At 44.0% G+C, this 20,493-nt stretch overlaps 1 protein-coding gene across 1 annotated transcript in view; it reads left to right on the top strand.

The window, feature by feature from the left end:
* LOC146811131 (uncharacterized) overlaps nt 1-17,257 on the top strand; it is a 522,597-nt gene extending 505,340 nt beyond the window's left edge. Inside the window, exons 10-11 of the mRNA XM_085615037.1 lie at nt 6,697-6,714; nt 17,213-17,257. Of these exons, the coding sequence (XP_085471163.1) occupies nt 6,697-6,714; nt 17,213-17,257 (63 nt within the window). The remainder of the gene's footprint in view (nt 1-6,696; nt 6,715-17,212) is intronic.
* The last annotated feature ends 3,236 nt before the right edge of the window (nt 17,258-20,493 follow it).

The raw sequence follows: 20,493 nt of genomic DNA, 5'->3' as shown, positions 1-20,493 counted from the left end.
GGCCAAAAGTTGTGCAAATGGTTCTCTGGTGTTACAATGAGACACATTATGGCATAGGAAAGGAGTATAGCAGACAATTAAATGATGGTAAGAGACCCTAATACAGTCACAGTAATGCATGGGGAAACAGGACGTGTAACAGGGTTTCACCTTTCTGAGAGAAAATTACCAGCACATTTTTTCATTATGAAGATCTGTGAGGGGTAGGAATTGGCATATAACAACAGTGTGAACAAAAGTTCTCAATGTTAGCTTAAACAATGATTTGCAACAATGATCCAAAAGCGTTCCGGGAAAGACCATCAGAATCATACAATCTTTGAAATGGTCTCGAATTTTCAGTGTCACAGATGATATTTTAAATGGAGAACAAATTGCTAGATGAATGATAGAGGTCATGCAGGTAAGGAACACTGGATATATGGTGACCCATAAACCTATATCAACAAGTGATCTGCATCAGAAAAGGCCTTATCCAAGATAGATGGGTGTCATGAGATGCTTCAGGCAGTAGTTGCTTTGAGGAAAGGAAAAAGAAGATTTTGGCCTGTAGTCTTCATCTGAAGTTGGACCAGCTAGGCCCGAAGGGCCCAGTGTGATCCGGGGTGATTGTTGATGATGGTTACAGTACCGTCTTCATTATTTAGTAGTGAGAGTTAGAGTCTCTTGGGCTCGTAGCTATTTTCCTAGAGTTGCACTCAAATGAGGACACATTTTATAGGTTTCTTTTGTGGATCATTAGTCCTGGTTCCTTTCCAGCTGAGGGTTCTTGAATCTCTGCAATTGCCTGAGTTGGAGGAGTCTGGATTCTCCGAGCTCCTCTTCTCCCCGCTGCATCCCATGGGATTCCTATGTTTGGGCATGTAGTTATTTCCTGAGTCCTTGGGTGCTGCATGTCATTTCTGGTGGATGCATGTTGCAGACAGAGGGTGTTTGTTCCTTTTTGGCTTACTCTTGGGATATTAGCTTAACTTCGATCATAAGTCGATTCTTTTGCACTTGATCAATTGGTTGTCTGATAACAATGAGGTTTTTATCATTCCCAGCCTTGCTGGTGTATTAAAACTGTGCTGTTTGGTTTAGGTGGGAACTCGACTTCGGCCTTCTCCAGCCCTGCTGCTGGATATATGAATGACTCGCCCTCTCTGGTTTAGTGACTATGGCCTTGGCATGCCACATGATGCCTTGTTTCGTTTCTGGATCAGATGCATACCTGAGACTCTTGGTACTTAGGACCTCTTCACAGTGTGCAGACAGTTATGAGACAGCAGTAAAGGTGGTAATGCTACATGTGCTTACTGGTAACCTCCATCACCCTGAAATCAGTCATCCTCATTACAGTCCAACGCCCTGTCTGCCCTCCCTTTGCACCTGCCCTCTGGCCATGCATTTGCAAAAATGGTATAATTCAGGAGGTGGGAGGGGTGTAACCTCCATATATCCAAGTGGGTGGGATTTGACATTTAAAAGACATAGGGGCTCATGCATCAACAGAAAAACCGGTCGCAAACGGGCAGATTCTCAGAATCTGACCCTTTGCTCCCGGTATTTTTGCATTTGGGATGCATCATCCCAAATGCAAAAATCGCAATTTAAGGAATCTTTAAATAGCGATTCCTTAAATTGCGATTGCATTTAAGGAATCTCAAATTGAGATTCCTTAAATGCAATGCATTAAAGTTAAAAAATTAGCGATTTCGCTAATAGGGGGAGCAAATTACCATGAAGTTGAACTTCATGGTAATTTGCAAATACTTTGAAAAATGCACTTTTTTGCATTTTTCAAAGTTTCATGTTGCGCACACACATGCCCTCAGAGCATGTGTGTGTGCAACATATGTGCACATATCAATTTCAGGGGTGCAATAGGGTGTCATTTTGACACCCTTGCACCCTTGAAATTGCATGAGCAATTTGCGAGTACCTACTGGTACTCGCAAATTGCTCATGCAATCTACAATTCATTCCTATGGGCCAGGAGGCCCATAGGAATGAATGGGACGGCATTCCATAATTGCTACTCGCAATTTGCTAGTCGCAATTAAGGAAAGTTAAGGAATCGCTATTTGAATAGCGATTCCTACATGCATAACCTTTTGCTATTCCTTATTAGCGAATCCTTATTTTTCGCTAATAAGGAATCGCAAATGGCATTGTTGATGCATGTGCCAGTTACTGGCACATGCATTAAGCCCAAATCCAGTCGGTAAAATACCGAATCGCTAAAAACACCCGTTAGCGAATAAAAAAAAACGATTTCCAATGCATGAACCCAAAATTTGACCAAATAACGAATCGCTAAAAAAAAACGGTAAAATACCGAATCGCAAATAACCAAAATGCAAAATTACCGAATCGCTAAATACCGAATTAGCAGATACCGAAATCACTATTAGCTCCCGGAAAGTGCCAATGGCAAATAACGAATCGCACCCCAATGCAAAAACAGTCGCAAATACCGAAAATCCCAAAAATCGCTATTTTGCCTGAGCTAAATAAGGGGAATCAGAACCTGGAGGTAAAGTTAAAAAAAAGTCATGTGAATAAAAAAAAACACCTTCAACATGTGCAACTGATTAAGCCAATCACCAAACCCTTAAATGTGGCCCAGGAGACCCTGTTGGCTACCACAAAATGGCAGCCCTCTACGTGCTTGCAAGGAGGATGCGTATCAATGCGGCAGGACAGCGAAGGAGAAGGTTCCAGGAGAGAGTTTTCAGACTGCGCATCACCTTGCTCGGGCAGAATGAGGACGAGGTGTACGACAAGTATCGACTCAATCGTGCCATGATCATGCGCCTCATTGCAGACCTGGAACCATTACTGCAGCACCAGACACACCGGACCAATGCAATCACTGCGCACGTCCTATGTCCTATGCAGCCTGCACCTACTGACCTCAGGGAGTTTCCAGGGGGTAATTGCGGTAGCCAGAGGCGTATCGCAAAGCGCACTCTCTCGCTTCTTCAAGAAATTCCTAGATGCCATGCTGACAATGCTACACACCCACATCAGCTTCCCCACAACCCCACAGCAGTTGGACCGCAACAAACAGGCATTCTACCAGGTGGCACAATTCCCCCATGTAATTGGATGCATCGACTGTACGCATATCCCCATATGTCCACCCGCAGCAAATGAGTACATATTCCGGAACCGCAAGTCCTACCACTCAATCAATGTGCAGGCTGTGTGCGATGCCAATCACATCATAACGGACCTAGTGGCACAATTCCCGGGGAGCACACACGACTCCTACATATTCCGCCACAGTGGAATCCACAGACGTCTAATCAACGGAGAATTTGGAGAGGGACTCCTGCTTGGTACGTACAAATTACGCTTCCCCACACCAACACCACACATGTTTGGACATCACCAATGCTAAGTCTTTGCTTCTATCTTCTAGGTGACAGTGCTTACGCCCTGCGTGAATATATACTCACCCCATACATCAATCCAGCAACCCCACAGGAACAACGCTACAACGCAGCACACATAAGCACTAGGAATGTCATAGAGAGGACATTTGGGATTCTGAAGAGTCGCTTTAGAATCCTACATAAGACTGGCGGCGCATTGCTATACAAACCTGAAACCTGCTGCCGGATTATTGCTGTATGTGCAATGCTGCACAACATTGCGACCAGAAGGGAGATACCCATTGAGGTTGACAAGAATGACCACCACCGGGATGACCAACCACCCGCCCAACACCGACAGGCACATGTCCCTAACACAGCAGAGGGCCATAGGAGGTTGACATACATCATGCAACATCATTTCTGAATCAGGTGAGAATGAAACATTACAAGTTTGTTTGGGGTGCAACTGTTTAATGCACAGTAGCACTGCGGTATGTGCAACATAAGAAGCAATGGAAATAATGCTCCACATGAAAAAAGTGAAATCAAATGTGCGTTAAAGTCACGCCTGTGCAGACTCAGAAAGGGGAGGTCCATGGTTGCCCCACCATGGTCCGGTATGTCTGGTATCTGTCTAGTGGCGCTTGCCACCTACCCCAAGCCTCCGCTCAGGTGTCTCCAATGCCTCACCACGGCCTGTCCCCGTGGAGGCCCGCGAACTGTGGCGCCTGGTGCTGGCCTCTGCCAGTGATACGCTGCTGACACTGGAGGCAGCCTCACTGGCGTCATCCCCTCCCAATGCAGCAGCACTGCATGTGCTGCTCTGAAGGTGTTCAACAGCAGTGGTCATCTGCCCTAGTGCCTTGGCAACATCCCCGCAGAAGTGCCCGAGGTCCACCTGCAAGGACACAGAGCGGCGTGCCAACACTGTGGTACTGTTGCTGTGCCGTGTGATCGCCTTTGTAGCGGCGGCGGAACGCACCAATTGCTGTTGGTGCCTCCTCTTCTCGCACTCATGGCCCTCCCTGATGGCACGGGTGAGCTCATGGATGTCTTCCCTGAGGTGAGAATTGCCCTTTGCCACCACAGTGGTCATGTCCCTAACCGCCGTGCTCATATCCGTAACGGCCGCAGTCATGGCACGCATTTCCCTAGCTAGGCGCACGATATTGCAGCTAATGGTTGCCATGTGTCGTCCCTACAGGCGCTGTACACGCAGCATCCTCTCCTCGATGGCAGACGTGTGTGGGAGATCCAGGTCGCCTGAGGAGACCGAACTTGCCCGAGCCCTGCGCCGCTGTGTGAGTCTTGCGCGTCCAGGTGGTGCATCAGGTGGTTTGATGCTGCGCAGACTGTGTCCCACTTGTGAGGAGGGTGTTTCCATCACCTGCAAGGGCGCAACTTGGGACCTGCGCCTCGGCGCTTTGGTGGCTGGAGTAGCTGCAGCTGGTGTGGCTGGTGCTGGTGCCGGTGCTGGTGGTGCTGGTGGTGGCGGTGCTGGTGGTGGTGGTGCTGGTGGGGTGGCGGGTGGAGGTGATGTATGCGCATCCTGCGCTGTCTCCAGGTCAGAATCCACAGGTGTCTCCGAAATTATCAGATGGCCGCTGTTGTCCGAATCCACAGGAGATGCATCTGTGTGTGAAACAGTGCATGGTTAGTGGGATGGTTACACCTACGTAGTGTTGTACACATACATGTCCCTCTGTGATCCACTAAATAAACAGTCTCTATCCATGTTCAACTGATGTGGTGAATGGCCATGGCATTTACGCCGGTACATGCACACTGGGCTGACTAGACTACAACTCCCATGATGCACTAGTGTTAGGAGTAAAGCTGTGTGTGCCAAAGCTGCATACACACTCAGATCCTGCTGGGGGCATGGAAATGGATTTACGCTATGCTAGGTATGGGCACAGGCATGCATCTTACCTTGGGCACTTGTGGCTGCGCCGGACGTGTCCATCTGGGTCACTCCCACGACGGCTTCCCGCTCAATTGTTCCTTCCACCAGCTCCTCCAGGGCAGTGTTTGCTTGGACCGTGGAAGGGCCTGCTTGCCTCCCGGAGCCTCTCTGCAATCCTCTCCTTCGCACGCTTGCGCAGGTCGTACCACCTTTTCTTGAGGTCGTCGATGCTGCGGGGCGTCACACCTACAGCATTCACCCTCTCCCGGATGCGCAGCCATATGCGCCGCTTCTCCGCCTCAGGCACCTTGAGGGACAGCTTACCGAACAGGCGGTCGTGCTTGCTGCTGACTCCCTCTATCAGGTGCTCCAGCTCCCTGTCGGAGAACTTGCGCTTGCGCTTGCGTGCAGCCTCAGCGCTGGATGGTGCCTCCTTCTCCATCAGGTACTTGTTTTGAGGATAGCTGAGTTGGTGTGGCTTCACTCTGCACAGGCAGTCTTCAGGCACAGCTCCTGTTTGCTCCTCTGTCGAGGCAATGTGGGTGGGGCTGCAGTATTTCCTGGTTGGTGATGTCATCTGCACGTTCCCGGTGCGACGAGGTCATTTGCGATTTCGCTAATACCGAATTCGCTAATAGCTAATTCGGTATTACCGAACTCGCTATTAGCTAATCGGAGTTTGCATGCCCCGCTATTGAATAATCGGTAAAAATAGCGATTTTTAAGGAATCGCTAAAATTTACCGAATCTGTTGATGCATGCCCAAAAGCGATTCCTTAATAACGATTCCTTATTTCTCGCTATTAAGGAATCGCTTTTGGTTTGCTTGATGCATGTGCCCCATAGTTTATTTAGGTTTGAAGAGAAGGAACTGACTTGTAAGGGCAAATAAGTTGCAAGTCTTCAGAGTGAGGACTCACCATCATGGAGCAAGGACCAAGATGAAAAAGACTGAGATGATAAGTGATAAAAAATGTAAGTATCACAACTTTTTACTGATGGTCTAAAAACAACCAGCATGGAAATTACTTTTGGGTAAAAAGCAAGGACAGGCTGAAAGTGTCACATGCTACCTGAGATATCAATCTCTAATGGTTCATAGGCCCCACAAGTTCCATCAAGCAAAAATCCACAATAGTACCCCGAAATTATAAAAAAAAAAATGTGTTATGTTACAATTGTAGCATGACAAGTGATCAACTGCTGGCACAAAACGAAACATTTGTTAATTAGGTGCCATAAAGTTGCCATTCAGGTAGAATAGAAATAGGCCCCTACCAGAGGAAGTTGGAACATTTAAAATGTCAAAGTTTTGTTCATTTAACAGCGATTGATTGTTTTATGTAAGGATCGACATGGAGGTTGTGTTATTATGCTGACTAATTGAATCCATACATTCTCTTTTGCTCTTCTAAATTAATTTAGGCATTAACAAGTATTCAGGTAAGAACGATATACTTCCTATGCTTACATTCTGTTCTCTTACTGCATTCAGAGTTGCATTTCCTATCTAGTGTTTTTTATAAATTACGTTAGGAATGCTATTGATGTAACAGGTTATATTAAATATGACAAAGGGTTGGATTGCAAGTTAAGAAGTTCTGCTCCCAGAACTGCAGAGTTTTCCTCTCTGGCAAATTGTAAAACAAAGTAAGAATTGGACTTTCTGCTCTAAATGCAGCATTTTATTCCTCATTCCTAAAACCTATTTTCACCCTATTTTAAGACGGGAAAAGTATAGGTGAGCAACATAGGAATTGTGGTTTTGTCACATAAATTGTAATTCCCTATTTGGCCAGTACCTTTCCTTACTAGCCAAAATTGAAATGACAGTCTATTAATATTGACATTCGATTCATAACTAGGGCCTACGTAAAGACAGTCACTGCTGATATATTTGTTTATTGCAACACAGTCACTGACAACATATCTGTAAAAGAAATCAAAAGTGCCCCACTAAAAGTGCCCATCGACCATGTGTTTCTTATCTCTCTCTTTCGCGTTCTCTCACTCCTTCTCCTTTTACTGCTGTTTACATTTTCTGTTGATCGTCTAACACCCAGACCTCTGCTGCCTAATATCAGGAGCCAATGACCTTTCTTCTGTGTTATCACCCCTCTATCTCTTCCCTTTATTTCCCTCCTCTTGTAGTTTTAACTCTAACCGCCATCTCCTTCAGTCCTTCCCTTCTACACTCAACTGGCGGCTTCTCCCACTTTAAATCCCTTGCACTTGTAATTATGTACTCTGGCTCCTGAGACTTTTCTGTCGTTATTAACTGTGAATTCTTTATTTTAATATGAAAGCAGAGCTCAGAGGAATGTATTGAGAAGGCCTGCAAGATACATTCCTGGTTTCCGAATTGTATTTTTTTATTTATTTGTTGTTTATGTAGCAATACATCCATTCATGTTCGTGTTGTATGCAGTATTTGTAAAAGACCAATACCTACAGTTTGTGAAAATATTCATTCTGGAGGCATAACAAACACATTTTAAAATGGTACAGAATGTATCCTAGTAGCTGCAGAAGCAAATACAATTGTAGTACACAGATAACAAGTCATCGCCATTGAATAGAAATTGGCAGTAGTTCATTAGTCTTGTGAAGCAATATCAAGGGTGAGGTTTAAAGAGCAAAGTAAAATGGCAGCAGACAGTAATAAACATAAGGTGGGAGAAAGACACATGTCCTCTTCAGACATATCTGGAATTGGAGTAGCAAGATGATCTTGTAACGCAAAGAACAGGAGAAAACATGTTCAGCCCCTGTGTTATTCATATAGCACAGGGTGGCAACATTGGCACTGTGATAATAGTGAGGCCTGGAGCATGGGTGAGCGAATGCATGTAGTTGATTGGAGGAGTGGTAAATGAGGAGCAGGTATCTGGTCAAAGGAAAAGGGGAGCAACAAACGCCACAGTTGTGTTGGGACAGAAGGACAGGAGACTGGAACTGAGAACAGCCATGGACAAGATAAAGAGAATAAGAAAAAGATATCAGTACAAGCAGGGCTTACAGAAAACTTTATAAACATATATGTGTCGTAACAAAGCAGAATGTTTGATTAGATACTGCTCAGGAGCAATGAAAAAAGTGGTGAGGGAATACATTGTTTCGCCATTAGGCCTGGGACAATAGTTTGGTTAAAAATACCACCACCTACAGTTATATAGAGCAGCTATAGTTCTGCAAGTTCGATTGTATTTGTTAATCGATAATGATTTTTGAATTCATTGTTACATTCTAAAGAACCATGAGAACGATTGTAAAGGATGCTAATTGCTTTTAGATAACATGATCTTGTATTGTTTGCTTTTTTATGAGATGCTTACTTGTGCTTTGTAAGGTTTGTAACCAAAATAAAGCTATGTTACTACTACTACAGAAGCTATATAAGAAATCCATAAACATAAAATAAAAAGTGTGAAAAGAGGATAGTATGAAAAATTAATTTAAGGCACGTGGTTTTCCTGACTTCCACCCTGTCCCTCTGATGGCCTTACACATCAAAGCACCAAGCACTTTCTTTTATTTTGTAAAATCTTGTTAGGCTGCGACGGGGTAGAGTGGATAGACATAACAATATATGAAAAGTTGTCATCTACATACTGAGGTGTGAGATGCCAAGATTTTTTTAGGATCACTCAGATAAAGATTTTAGGGACGTGGCGTGATAGGGGAGAGATCAGCAAGAGTTACCAATTTTAACCTAATCAAAGGCGCTCTGATAGAGAGTTCATAATGATCTGTCCAGTCCCTCCTTATTTTTCATACTCTGCAGGAGACATTGAAGGGCAACAATAACGAATGCTACTGCTAGGTCCACAAGGTGGCCTTTATCGAAAATGAAAAGGAAATAGTCGATGTACTCAGCTCTAATACCATATTGAAGCATATCACAGAGAACATTTTCTGTGCTATGGTAGATTAGTTTGGAGGCTACATATTTTTCAGCCATTTTAGCTGGAAAGGGAAGACCAAGGATGGGTTAGTACTTTTACATTTTGGAGGGATCAAGGATAGGTTTTTATTATAAGAGGTTTAACATGAATAACTCAGAGATAGATTGGTGTAACAACCCTTTAAAGGGATCAATTTGTGAGGGTCAGCCAATCAGTGATAAATATTTGAGCAAAAGAGGCAGGGATGATGGACTAGTTAAAAGGGTAAAAGTATAATTAATCAACAAGAACTGGTCCCCAGAGATAAAAGGGAAAGGTATGTGTACGTAAATACTGATTAGTTCAGTGGAAAACCATTAGGTTTTTTAGGAAAGGTCTCACCCACCAACCTAGTTGGTGGCATGCTTCATCATCGGCTCCCACCTGAGGCACCGAGTGTACCCCAGGTGTGCTGCGATGCCTGAACTACAGTGGAGCGGGTTTGTTTGTAAAGTGAGTGTGCAGTGCAAGTGAAGTGCATGTGTAATTTAAAAAACAGCTGTCCCAATGGTCCCAGATATCAAGTAGATTAGTTTAATGATGGGCCATGGGCAGTATTAAAAGGAAGGCGAAGGACTGTTTAGGAGGTATCAATTGCCACCACCATCCTGTGGGGTCAACATGTTTCAGCCAGTGCCTAGATACTGGTGCTGGCTTTCATCAGAACCAAAGTGCAAGAAGTGAAGAAGACAGGGTCTAGCAGAATGTTTAGAACCGTCTATGTGTGGCACGCGCTAAGGTGCCCTAACTGGCAGAGGGGCTGTCACTCTTAGATCCAATCTCCATAGATTAATGGGACCGGTTCCATGAGTCTGGAGTGCGGTGCTCTGTCAAAAAACCATTAGCAATTGACAGAAATCCTTCCAGAGACCTCCGTGGCCACTCTCCAGCTCACCTTACATCCCCTCTGCCAGTTAGGGCACCTTAGCGCGTGCCACACATAGACGGTTCTAAACATTCTGCTAGACCCTGTCTTCTTCACTTCTTGCACTTTGGTCCTGATGAAAGCCAGCACCAGTATCTAGGCACTGGCTGAAACATGTTGACCCCACAGGATGGTGGTGGCCATTGATACCTCCTAAACCATCCTTCGCCTTCCTTTTAATACTGCCCATGGTTCATCATTAAACTAATCTACTTGATATCTGGGACCATTGGGACAGCTGTTTTTTAAATTACACATGCACTTCACTTGCACTGCACACTCACTTTACAAAAAACGCCGCTCCGCTGTAGTTCAGGCATCGCAGCACACCTGGGGTACACTCGGTGCCTCAGGTGGGGGCCGATGATGAAGCATGCCACCAACTAGGTTGGTGGGTGAGGCCTTTCCTAAAAAACCTAATGGTTTTCCACTGAACTAATCAGTATTTACGTACACATACCTTTCCCTGTTATCTCTGGGGACCAGTTCTTGCTGATTAATTATACTTATACCTCGGGGAATTGAGCTGTTTCTCCTTTTTCTTCCTCGCTCTCTTATTGATTCTTAGAAGAGAAAGACTAGTTAAAAGGGTGTTAGAATGTCTATTAGAGGGTGAGAAGAGTGGTTGAGTAAGGATTCAGTTAAGAAGAAAATACCAAGAATGCGGACCAGGATGTTAGTGCAGATGGAGAATGCAGACCTAAAGTAAGCACAATTTAGGGTGCTGTAGTGCTCAGATTCATTAGAGGGATTGCAGGAGACATAGATCTTGACAAAGTTTGAAGGATATTGTCATTTACTGGGGAGGTAAGGTTTCCTCGGCTCTGGGATATCATAGATTGAAGGAGGATGAGCAGTGGTAGTTGACAGTGTGGGGTTCGGAAGGCGAACAGCTGACCAATGTGAGGATTGCACAAAGGGGGTTGATTCCAAGGCGTATAGTTCCATGATTTCAGTGTCAAGTTTATTGTTAATAAACTCCTGTCCTAAAATAGTGGTGAGAAGCATATGGAAAGAAAAGAAATGGGAAGAGAGGTTAACTACAGAGATTTTTGATCTATAAGAACTGAGAGGGCCTGGCCGCAGACAGAAGGAATTGGCAGAAAAGGAAGAGGTGGAGGAGAGGGAGGTGGAGACACAGATTGCTTGGTCGGGCAGAAGTCAGGACAAAATTTATTTTCATGAAAGAGGGTGGTTGGAAGGGAGTGGAAGTTCCGTGGAAGCTCTGCCCACTCTTCGCCCATCTATTTCGTTGACTTGTGTCTTAAATGCTGCCTACCGATTGGTTTTAGGCTTGTTAATCCCTCTTTATGACGGCCATGTCGTCATTTGTATCCTTCCATGGCTACTGGCCCCTTTACTTTGAGTGTTGCCTAGTATGTTTTTTTAGATTGTGAGCATTACTTTCTTCCCGTGCCCCCCTCCCGCAGTCCGTGCCCTCTTGCCACCCCCACACTCCTGTTGTTCGTTCCTTCTCGCCTGCCCACCCGCACTCCCGTTTGCCATGCAATAGGTATTGCGTAAATGCGAGTCTTATTGCATTGCAAATGCTTGTATGATTTAGGAAACCTAATATAAATTTTTACTTACAAGAAAAAAAACGGGTACGTTTGCATGTTTACCGCACAGGTACACACTATGAACTGATAGATATCTTGGTCATCTAAATTCTGGTTTCATTCCCTAGAGCTAGAGACTTCTTGATGGAGAGAGAGAGCTCCCTCTTCGACTGCTTCTCAACGTCTTATGTTTACAGTCTAGCCGTCTAAAAATGTTGCCCTTCTTTTTTGTCCATGAGCTCGAGACCGCGCCTTTTTTTTTCTTCAAAATCTTCATGGTTTCTCGACAAGGACCGGCCTGGATTGCATGCCTTATGGAAACCAGGTATTATACTATCCTCACCACATTTGTATCCCTTGCGGATAATCGACACTTCGGCAGAGCGGGAGGGGGATCTTGCTGTCTCTTTAATACTTTGTTGAGGGTGAATCATGCTAACAGTCTGCTCTTCAGAGCCTGGCAGTTTATACAAATAAGCATATTGCATGCACGGCCTGAAAACCCCTTCAGTTAGTGGATGGTACTTCCGTGTGTAAACTGAGACATACCCTATTCTCCACAGAGTGAGAAAGATTTATCGTGGGGCTTAACCTCGCGCAAAAATCTAACTAATGGTAATATACATGGTGTTTTAACTCTCCCTTATGTTATAACTCACATGGCAGCAGCTGATCTTCAGTCTTTGTCGGTGACATGCCTGCGGTGCGCTGGTCATGAGATGCTGATGTTGGGGCAGTGGAATGCCTTTAGTGGGGCTCCGATAGGCTGCTGTCCATGACAATTTAAACCGTGCGCACTTTCATTTTACAAGCAGCCCGTCACTTGTTTAATATATGCACGGGCTCGGCGCCTGATCACAGCGCCTGCTTAATTTAATATTCATGATCTCCGCGCAGCACAGCAACAAAAGAGGCTGACTGCTTGCTGCAGAGACGGGTCTGCCTATGAAAAGATGGCAGCCCAAAGTGTATCTAAAGAAACGAAACCATGAGCGCTGACGTCAGCTTCTGTGCCTCGAAGCTGTCATGTAAAGCAGACTACAAAAGGAAGTCTTTCTCTTGTGCATCGCACTTTGATTTCCATGTGCATGGTTGAGCCCGGGGTTTGCTCTCCTAACTTCAAGTTCCTCAACATGTTTATCACTGGTGGGTCATGTAATCGGATCTCCTTGCAAGTGTGCATGTGTTTGTACAAATGTGAAGGATGGACTGCAAATTTGTTCCCACAGGGTGACCATAACAAAAAGACACTTTAATTGGCAGTGTTCCTGTGGGATAACTACGAGAGCTCAATATTTCTGTAAACTACTTAGGTCGAGCCTAAGTCAGCGCGCATGCACCTGCAACCACCGGTTCAAATTAAGCACTGGGTGGAATGGTGTATTTTCTAACCCTGCAAGAGCAGAGTAGGCTAAACCCCTACTACTCCTTTTCTGCCACCACGCTTCTTCAGAATATTAATAAGAATTTGCAATGCAATAGGTCTCGCATTTATGCGAGTTTAAGCTATTGCCATTGTAAATGACAATGTCTTTAATTTACGTTTTAAAAACCAAAACCAAAATAAAAGGCATAGCCATTTATAATGCCAATACCCCAAACTCGCGTAACTGTGAGACCTATTGCATTGCAAATGCTTGTTCTCTGCTGGGATAGCTCAGTGCAAAAGGGAGTTCCAAACCATAGGTCAAAAAGGTCAAAAAGTTTGACTTTACATGGGTTAAAAGCTATTTTCCTAGCAAACATGAATCAAAGTGCGTTAATTATTATGTGCCACTCAGCCACATTGTATGCATCTGCTAGAAATTGAAGACAGAAAGACGATGCAAGCTACTTCCAATTTTCCGAAGCCTAAACATAAGATGTTGTAACAAGACCATTGAAGGCTGCTTCCAGGAAGTAGTTAATTGACTGGGAGCCAAATTTGTTTATTAAATGCCCCCTGAAAGAACTGAATCAAGAGAACAGCACTTTATTGCATGATGGGGAAAAGTTGGTGGGCATACTATCAATGGGCGAAGCACCTCAAGATTAATGCAGGCGAAGTTCAGAGATAAGAGTTAATAGTTAACTGACATTATACCTGAACCAGTTTCGACATGCCCTGTCAGCTACAATGGCGGACTGAACTGACTAAATATATAGGTATCTTCTATCATGCTAACATTCCTACTATAATCAGGGCGAAGTATGGGAGGTGCATGGAGGCCTCACACCATCACATCGTCAAGGGGATAACCCTCCCCTTGTTAATGGCGGGTCGATTGCTCTAATGAACATGAGTGTACTGCCTAATTTACTATATCTATTTCAAAACTTTCGGTGCCTCTAAACAAACCTTTCTTCACATAACACCACTCCCTCGTGATCAAGTTGGTTTGGGCGGGCAGGCTGACCAGGATCAGTTGGCGCACACTACAGCTGCCATGTCGACATGGTGGGTTTGCAGCACCCCACTTTGAAGATTATTATCTGGTGGCACAAGTACAGTTCATCCACCATAGCTTTCATAATTGCAGGCATACCCCCATGTTGTTCTAGAGAGTGGTCTGGTGGCTCCTATCCCCCTTCCAAAGATCCCCTACACCCAACTCCACAGGCCAGCTCAGAAAAGTCCGACTGTGCGGTGCACAGATTGGGCATGGAAACGATGAGCAGACCTGTGTAACATACCTTTACCCTACTCCAAGCACATACCCATTAGACATTACCACAGGCTACAACTGGACGACCTTCCTGGGTTTATACAGTCCATGGGGAAAAGATGCATAGTAACACTGGTAGATTTATTTCTTGCACATATGTCCCAGCTACTATTAGATGTCCTTACTTACAGCAAAACTTCACATGAAGTTCGACGCCTTTTGGATTTGTTCCCAGAAGAGTCCCCGGAGAGGCTGATGTTGAATATCATCCTAACCAGCCCTCCATCATGAAAACTCATATCAAGATTGTATGCAGAAGTAAAGGACTGTCTGATTCCGGGGATTCCCAGTGCTCGCCAGGCTGTGTGGGCAATTTAGGACAGGATATAACTGGTAAGCAATGGGGGTTCTGCTGCCAGCAAACTAAAGAGGTCTCCCCCAATGGCAGGTACAGATTGATTCATTATACATTTCTACAGAGAATGTATCGCTCCCCAATGGATCTTGCACGATGTAATCCCGAAGTTGACCCTATTTGCAGGTGGGGTGGCATTGAGGGAACAGTTTCTTTCCTTTAGCATGGTTGGACCCAGCATTGGCCAGTTTACGGTCTCATCTTACAACTGCCTTACACGAGATGACTTGACAGGCCTGCTTCCTCACTCCCACTGTGGTGTTGCTGGAGTATGTCAAAGAGTTTATTAAATCATCTTGTAAGTTCACTGCCACTGGGTTACTTTTGAGGAAGAGTTGAGTGGCCATGAGATGGGGGTAGCAGACTGGCCCTGAAACTTAGGGAGTGGCAGAAGGACATGGCCCTTTGTGAGGAATGGTCGAGGAGGTTAGCAAAACTGGTGCCACCGACAGTCCGTCAACAAGATTTTTGGGATCCCTTGAGAACTTGCTAAAATTGAGGTCGAACTCTTAGGTGTGTCCCATTTCTAGCGATGTTATGTGTTGTATCTTAATGGATTTCGTGTACGGGTGCATTGTCATATCCTAAAAGAGGCATGTAACTCTTCTACAAGCCGCTGTGATCTCAGTATATGTTTTCAACCAGTGTCAGATATCATACCACGGAAATGTATTTTAATAATCTGCATACTGTGGAATGTGATTTTCCGTTCATCTTCCCCATCCGTTACATAATGCTGAATTATGTTGCCGCACTACTTGCACTGTTTATGTTTTGCAAAACATACCAATAAAAAAAAAAAAAAAAAAAAATATTCCTGAACCAGTTACTACCGAAACAAAAATTGACGGCACCATTTTAATAAAACACTACACAGTATAGTTTTGTTTTTAACATATCTTTGTAAGTTTATCTTATAATTGCGATTGAAATTTGTAACAATTTTATTTAATCACACAATAATCGCATCTATCTATCTATGAAGGTTAGCAGGACAAAATGAATCATGGGGCACTAAGTATTGTGCGGGCTTGTGTAATATATTGAAATTGATCAATCTGCAAAGTTTTTTGAAAGACAGCATGACTTTCACTACTCACAATATGGAATAGTGGAGTAATTGGACTAGGGTGTAAATGAGTTGCTGAAGAAACAAGCATTTGCAATGCAATCAGGATTGCCTTTGGGACCTTATATGTATTTAGTTATGCAGCACATTAGCCTGGGTGCTCAAACATCTACTGTTCTTTAACATGGAGGGAAAGTAAGCACCAAACTGAGTGACACGCCAGGTATGGGAACACATGGAGAGAAATATTGCCTTTCAGTAGGAAATGGTATAGTCCAAAGCTCTGATTTTAATATACAATCAGGGCCTTCGGTGGTCATATCACTGAAAATACAAGATTTGAAAAAAAAAATATTGTCTATGGGTGCTCGTGGAAGACAATTTCCATGGACTGGAATCTAGAGAATGCTAAAGTGATTCTGGTATTTTACTGACCTCTGCTGGTCATTTTCTATCAAGACAGTTGAACAAGCAGAAAGCAATTCTGGTATTTTACTGACCTCTCCTGGTCGCTTTCTATCAATACAGTTAAATAGAGACAGTTGAACAAGCAGAAAGCAATCCTGGTATTTTACTGACCTCTACTGGCCTTTTTCCAGCACGACAGTTAAATAGAGGCAGTTGAACAGAAAAAAAGTCCCTAAGCGGAAGTCCTATGGCTGATCTCCAGATCCCACAAAGTACATACACATATAGGTATACACTAAAGTATATACAAGAGGTCTCGCATGCTCGACCAGAAACACAATGAATGGCCCCTAGTTCTACGGCGGCCATAATCCCCTAAAAAGACAGAATGTTGTCTTTTCCTGGGATGCCAAAAGAGAAAGTCATAAGTGAGAGGTAAATGCAACACTTAGGGTGCAGGCACAACAAAAGAGGACCAGCAATCTTGCTTACAGAATGACAGACAGGTAAGTTAATGCATTGCAACTTCTGAACAATGGTGGACCCAAATGCTCAGTCACGTACACTTTCAGGGCTGGGGATCTCACTCCAGTCTGAAGGGAACTTTAAGGCAGGGATAGATTGGAGCGCAGGAGGTATCATGGGAGCTTGATGCTACACCATGCTCATTGAGCTAATGAGGCTAGAGGAGGGAACGGGGACAGCCTTTTAAAGGCACCTCATGTGTGGATTGACTAAGGACCTGCATGCCGAGATTTAGCAATCCTAATTACAAGGTGGTGGGACTGCAGATATAGATAGATGCAGGGTCCTCTATGTAAAATGGCACTGGGCTGTCACATGGGGAAGTGGGAGGTTTTTAAATGCCAACATAAATTCTTGTGTCTTACTTTATTTGTGTTATTGCATGCAATGTGTATTAATACAATGACTAATCATGTACATATAAGCTCTCCTGTTTCTTAAATATCTTTAGGATACTATTGACGAGGTTTTGGTAAGAAAATGCAGTGCCTTCTAACAGACTTTCTCAACTTTTGTTTTACTTTGAGTGCCTTTCTCTAAGAACATTTCTTTTTACATTGTTAATAATTCAATGAACATGCAACAGACTACAATATTAATGCTGCTGGAAAGAAAATGTTTGATACTTGCCAATGCCATGTACAGAGCCATTTAAAGATGAACGCAAATTCAAATGTAGATTGGCAAATCATAGAGAACGGGAGCCTTGGATCTACTTTAAAGCCTGACAAGTAATTTGAATTTGTATGAACCTGTCACAGAGATCATGCACTACATCGAGATTCACTGTGCATAGTGGGGTTGGACTCTTCACTGTGTGAACAGTCACTTCACTGGACAGTGGCTTTGCACAATTCATTGGGTGAACAGCTCACTTCATGCCAGTCATCAGTGATCTGCATGTTGGGCATTCCACACCAAGTCTCTGTGTTCCCAATTACTCACACTTATGCCCTGTCTATATTCCTTGGGAAAGCAAGACACAAAGTTTATGGACGGAATGCAGAACAAAGCAAAACATTCAACCCCAGTCAGTAGATCTGGGTTAAATCCATCATTCTTTTGCTCACAATGTCACCCCAGTTTAGACCTGACCATATGCAGATCAGTCTTGACCCTGAGCCTCATGGGAACAGTCCAGCACAAACTGCAAAGCCAGGTTCCCTGGACCAGAAACAACCATCCTAGGACCGGTGACATTGTTCTGCATTCTGTCCATCAATTGTTCTTTTTGCATTTGTAACCCAGAGTTGGACGGGTATGCCCGAAGTGGGTCCTCAGGCTCTCCATGCCACTGGAGTCAAGCTATCATGGCTGATGAGGGTAGAAACCCTGAAACCGGACCTATGATGCTTGTTTCCAGTCCAGGGAGAACCCGGCCTGGCAGTTAGGGTTGGACTGTTCCCATTGAGTGTAGGGTTAAGACTGATCTGGATACGGCTGGGTTCAAACTGAGATGGCATGGTGAGCAAAAAAACGATAGATTTAGTCCCAGATCTCTGTACTGGGGTGAATGTATGACATTCTGCATTCTGCCCATCAATTTTTCTGTTTGCATCTATTTTCCTGTCACCTTCCCTTTTTCAAAGGAGTAGCCAACAATTTACACTTTGATTAGTTATTGGAAAAAAAATGTTTTTGAGAGGAGTCTACTTTGAGATTGACAACATTTAGCTTTTTCTTGGACAAATGCCGATTACTTGGCCTCTGGTGTTAGCCTACTCCTCGAGACAGTTCTATCTGTTCTGATAACCACATAATCCTTCTTCAGTTAACTGCACCTTAAAACTATGCCATGATGAATTAAGGCAAAGTGAGTGCTGGGATTGTAGGCAGCGAGCTCCCACCCTCTTACTGTTTAACATGGTATCAGCTGGTGTGAGATCACTGTCAAATAGGTCCCCTCACCAGACAGTGGTCAGTGCTTTTCAAATCAGTGCTCAACATACCTCCTCGCCATGTGCAACTACTGTTCTTTAATTCCAGTGTTACTCTGTCTAAACGTAAAGCAGTGCTCTGGGAGAAGCACATTAGCCCGTACTCAGCCGATGTTCTGTGCATTGGAACTGAGCTCCCCATAGTCTTAACTTTACTGCAGATATATCCATAAAAGTCATAAACATAGTCATAGCAGCCACTACAAAATGTATTTATGAAAAAGCTGTAATGAGTCCAATGAAAGTTTCAATGTACCAGTCGTGCAAAACAAATCAACTACCAGCCTGTTACAGCATAAAAGGCCCCTTTAAGACAGGCTAGTAGATGTCATCATGTAATTACTTTCAGACTGCAGAACAGATAAACTGTTCTCGCTAATACATAATAAAAACCTGAAATCCCGCTTCCTCAAAGTCCTTAACTTATGCACCATAGCCCCAAACAACTCCCTATACCCCACAAGGTCACTCTTTCAACTTCATTTGCAGCTCTTTCTATACATTCCCAAATCCCTCTGTCTCTCACACTATCCCAACAATCACCTCCAAACAAATTCCCCTTTGTCTTGCTCCACATATTCAAAGAACCTCTTCCCTTCCTCTGGGTTCCCCATCCCCTTCAGGGGTGGATGTGCCCCCACCTGACACTCCATTATCCCCAAAAGTTCCGCCACCTAGGAAAACCCTTGTAAGGCGTTTTCCTGTCCCACCCTACAGAACTCAAAATAGCAAAAACACAGAACTTCAACCGGACCATGGTTTCTCCTGCCAAATGTTCGCTAACAGTTACCACAGCTCCAACATGTAAAATACATTTCCAAACCTCTGCAGATGAAGCCCATCAGACTGAAAAAAAATACTTCCCCTCTTCCTTGATGTGATTGTGAGCCACAACTGTAACCCCAATGGACGGGCAATAAACTCTCATTGCCCTTTTAAGTTTACGCCTAGCTGTATCTACAGCCGAATGCTACAAGGCACCCCACCAGTGTCTACTCGGAACAAACTCAGTCCATACAACATCATTTGAGATGTCATCAGTGATGTCATCAGTGATGTCACTGACCATGTCATGAGTGATGTAATATGTGACGTCATCAGCAGTGGATTGCGGGCGCGCGAGTTATAGTTAGCTGAACTAACTATAACGGGGGAATTTCAATGGTTTTGTACGAGTGAAATGTCCAGCTAACTATAACGTGTGTGAAACCTATGGTTTTTAAAGTGAATTTACAAGGTTTTTTTAATGCTAATTCCTAACTATAACGTGTGTGAAACCTATGGTTTTCTCAGTGAATTTGCAAGGTTTTTTAAATGCTAATTCCTAAATATAACATGCGTGAAACCTATGGTTTTTTCAGTGAATTTCAAAGGTTTTTTAAATGCTAATTTATGAATGTATTATTATATTTTTTATATATTTATTTTACAATAAGTTACCTATGCATATAGTTATAGATTTGCTGTGTCCTGTAATTTGGAATGGCTCAGCTTTTTTTTTTTTGAATTAGGATAAAGTAGAACAGCATAGTTAATATCTTCTATAAACTTATACACACTTTAATTTTTTTTTAATCTTTTACACCGTGCGCGTTCGTGCGCGCACGGTGCTTGCACGTCATCAAACACGCTCGGTGCGCGCACGGTGTAAGCATGCGTACGTGCTCCGTGTGCGCACGTGCTCCATGTGCGCATGCGTACGTGCTCCACGTGCGCATGCGTACGTCGTGCGTACTACGCGCGCGAGTACTCCGCGCGCTACGTTCGCGCATGCACGCGTGCTCCGTACGCGCGC

Source organism: Triturus cristatus, chromosome 7, assembly GCF_964204655.1.
Source record: "Triturus cristatus chromosome 7, aTriCri1.1, whole genome shotgun sequence".
NCBI classification, from domain to species: Eukaryota; Metazoa; Chordata; class Amphibia; order Caudata; family Salamandridae; genus Triturus; species Triturus cristatus.
The sequence above is the reverse complement of the archived record's forward strand: the minus strand, read 5'-3'. Positions and strand labels throughout refer to the sequence as shown.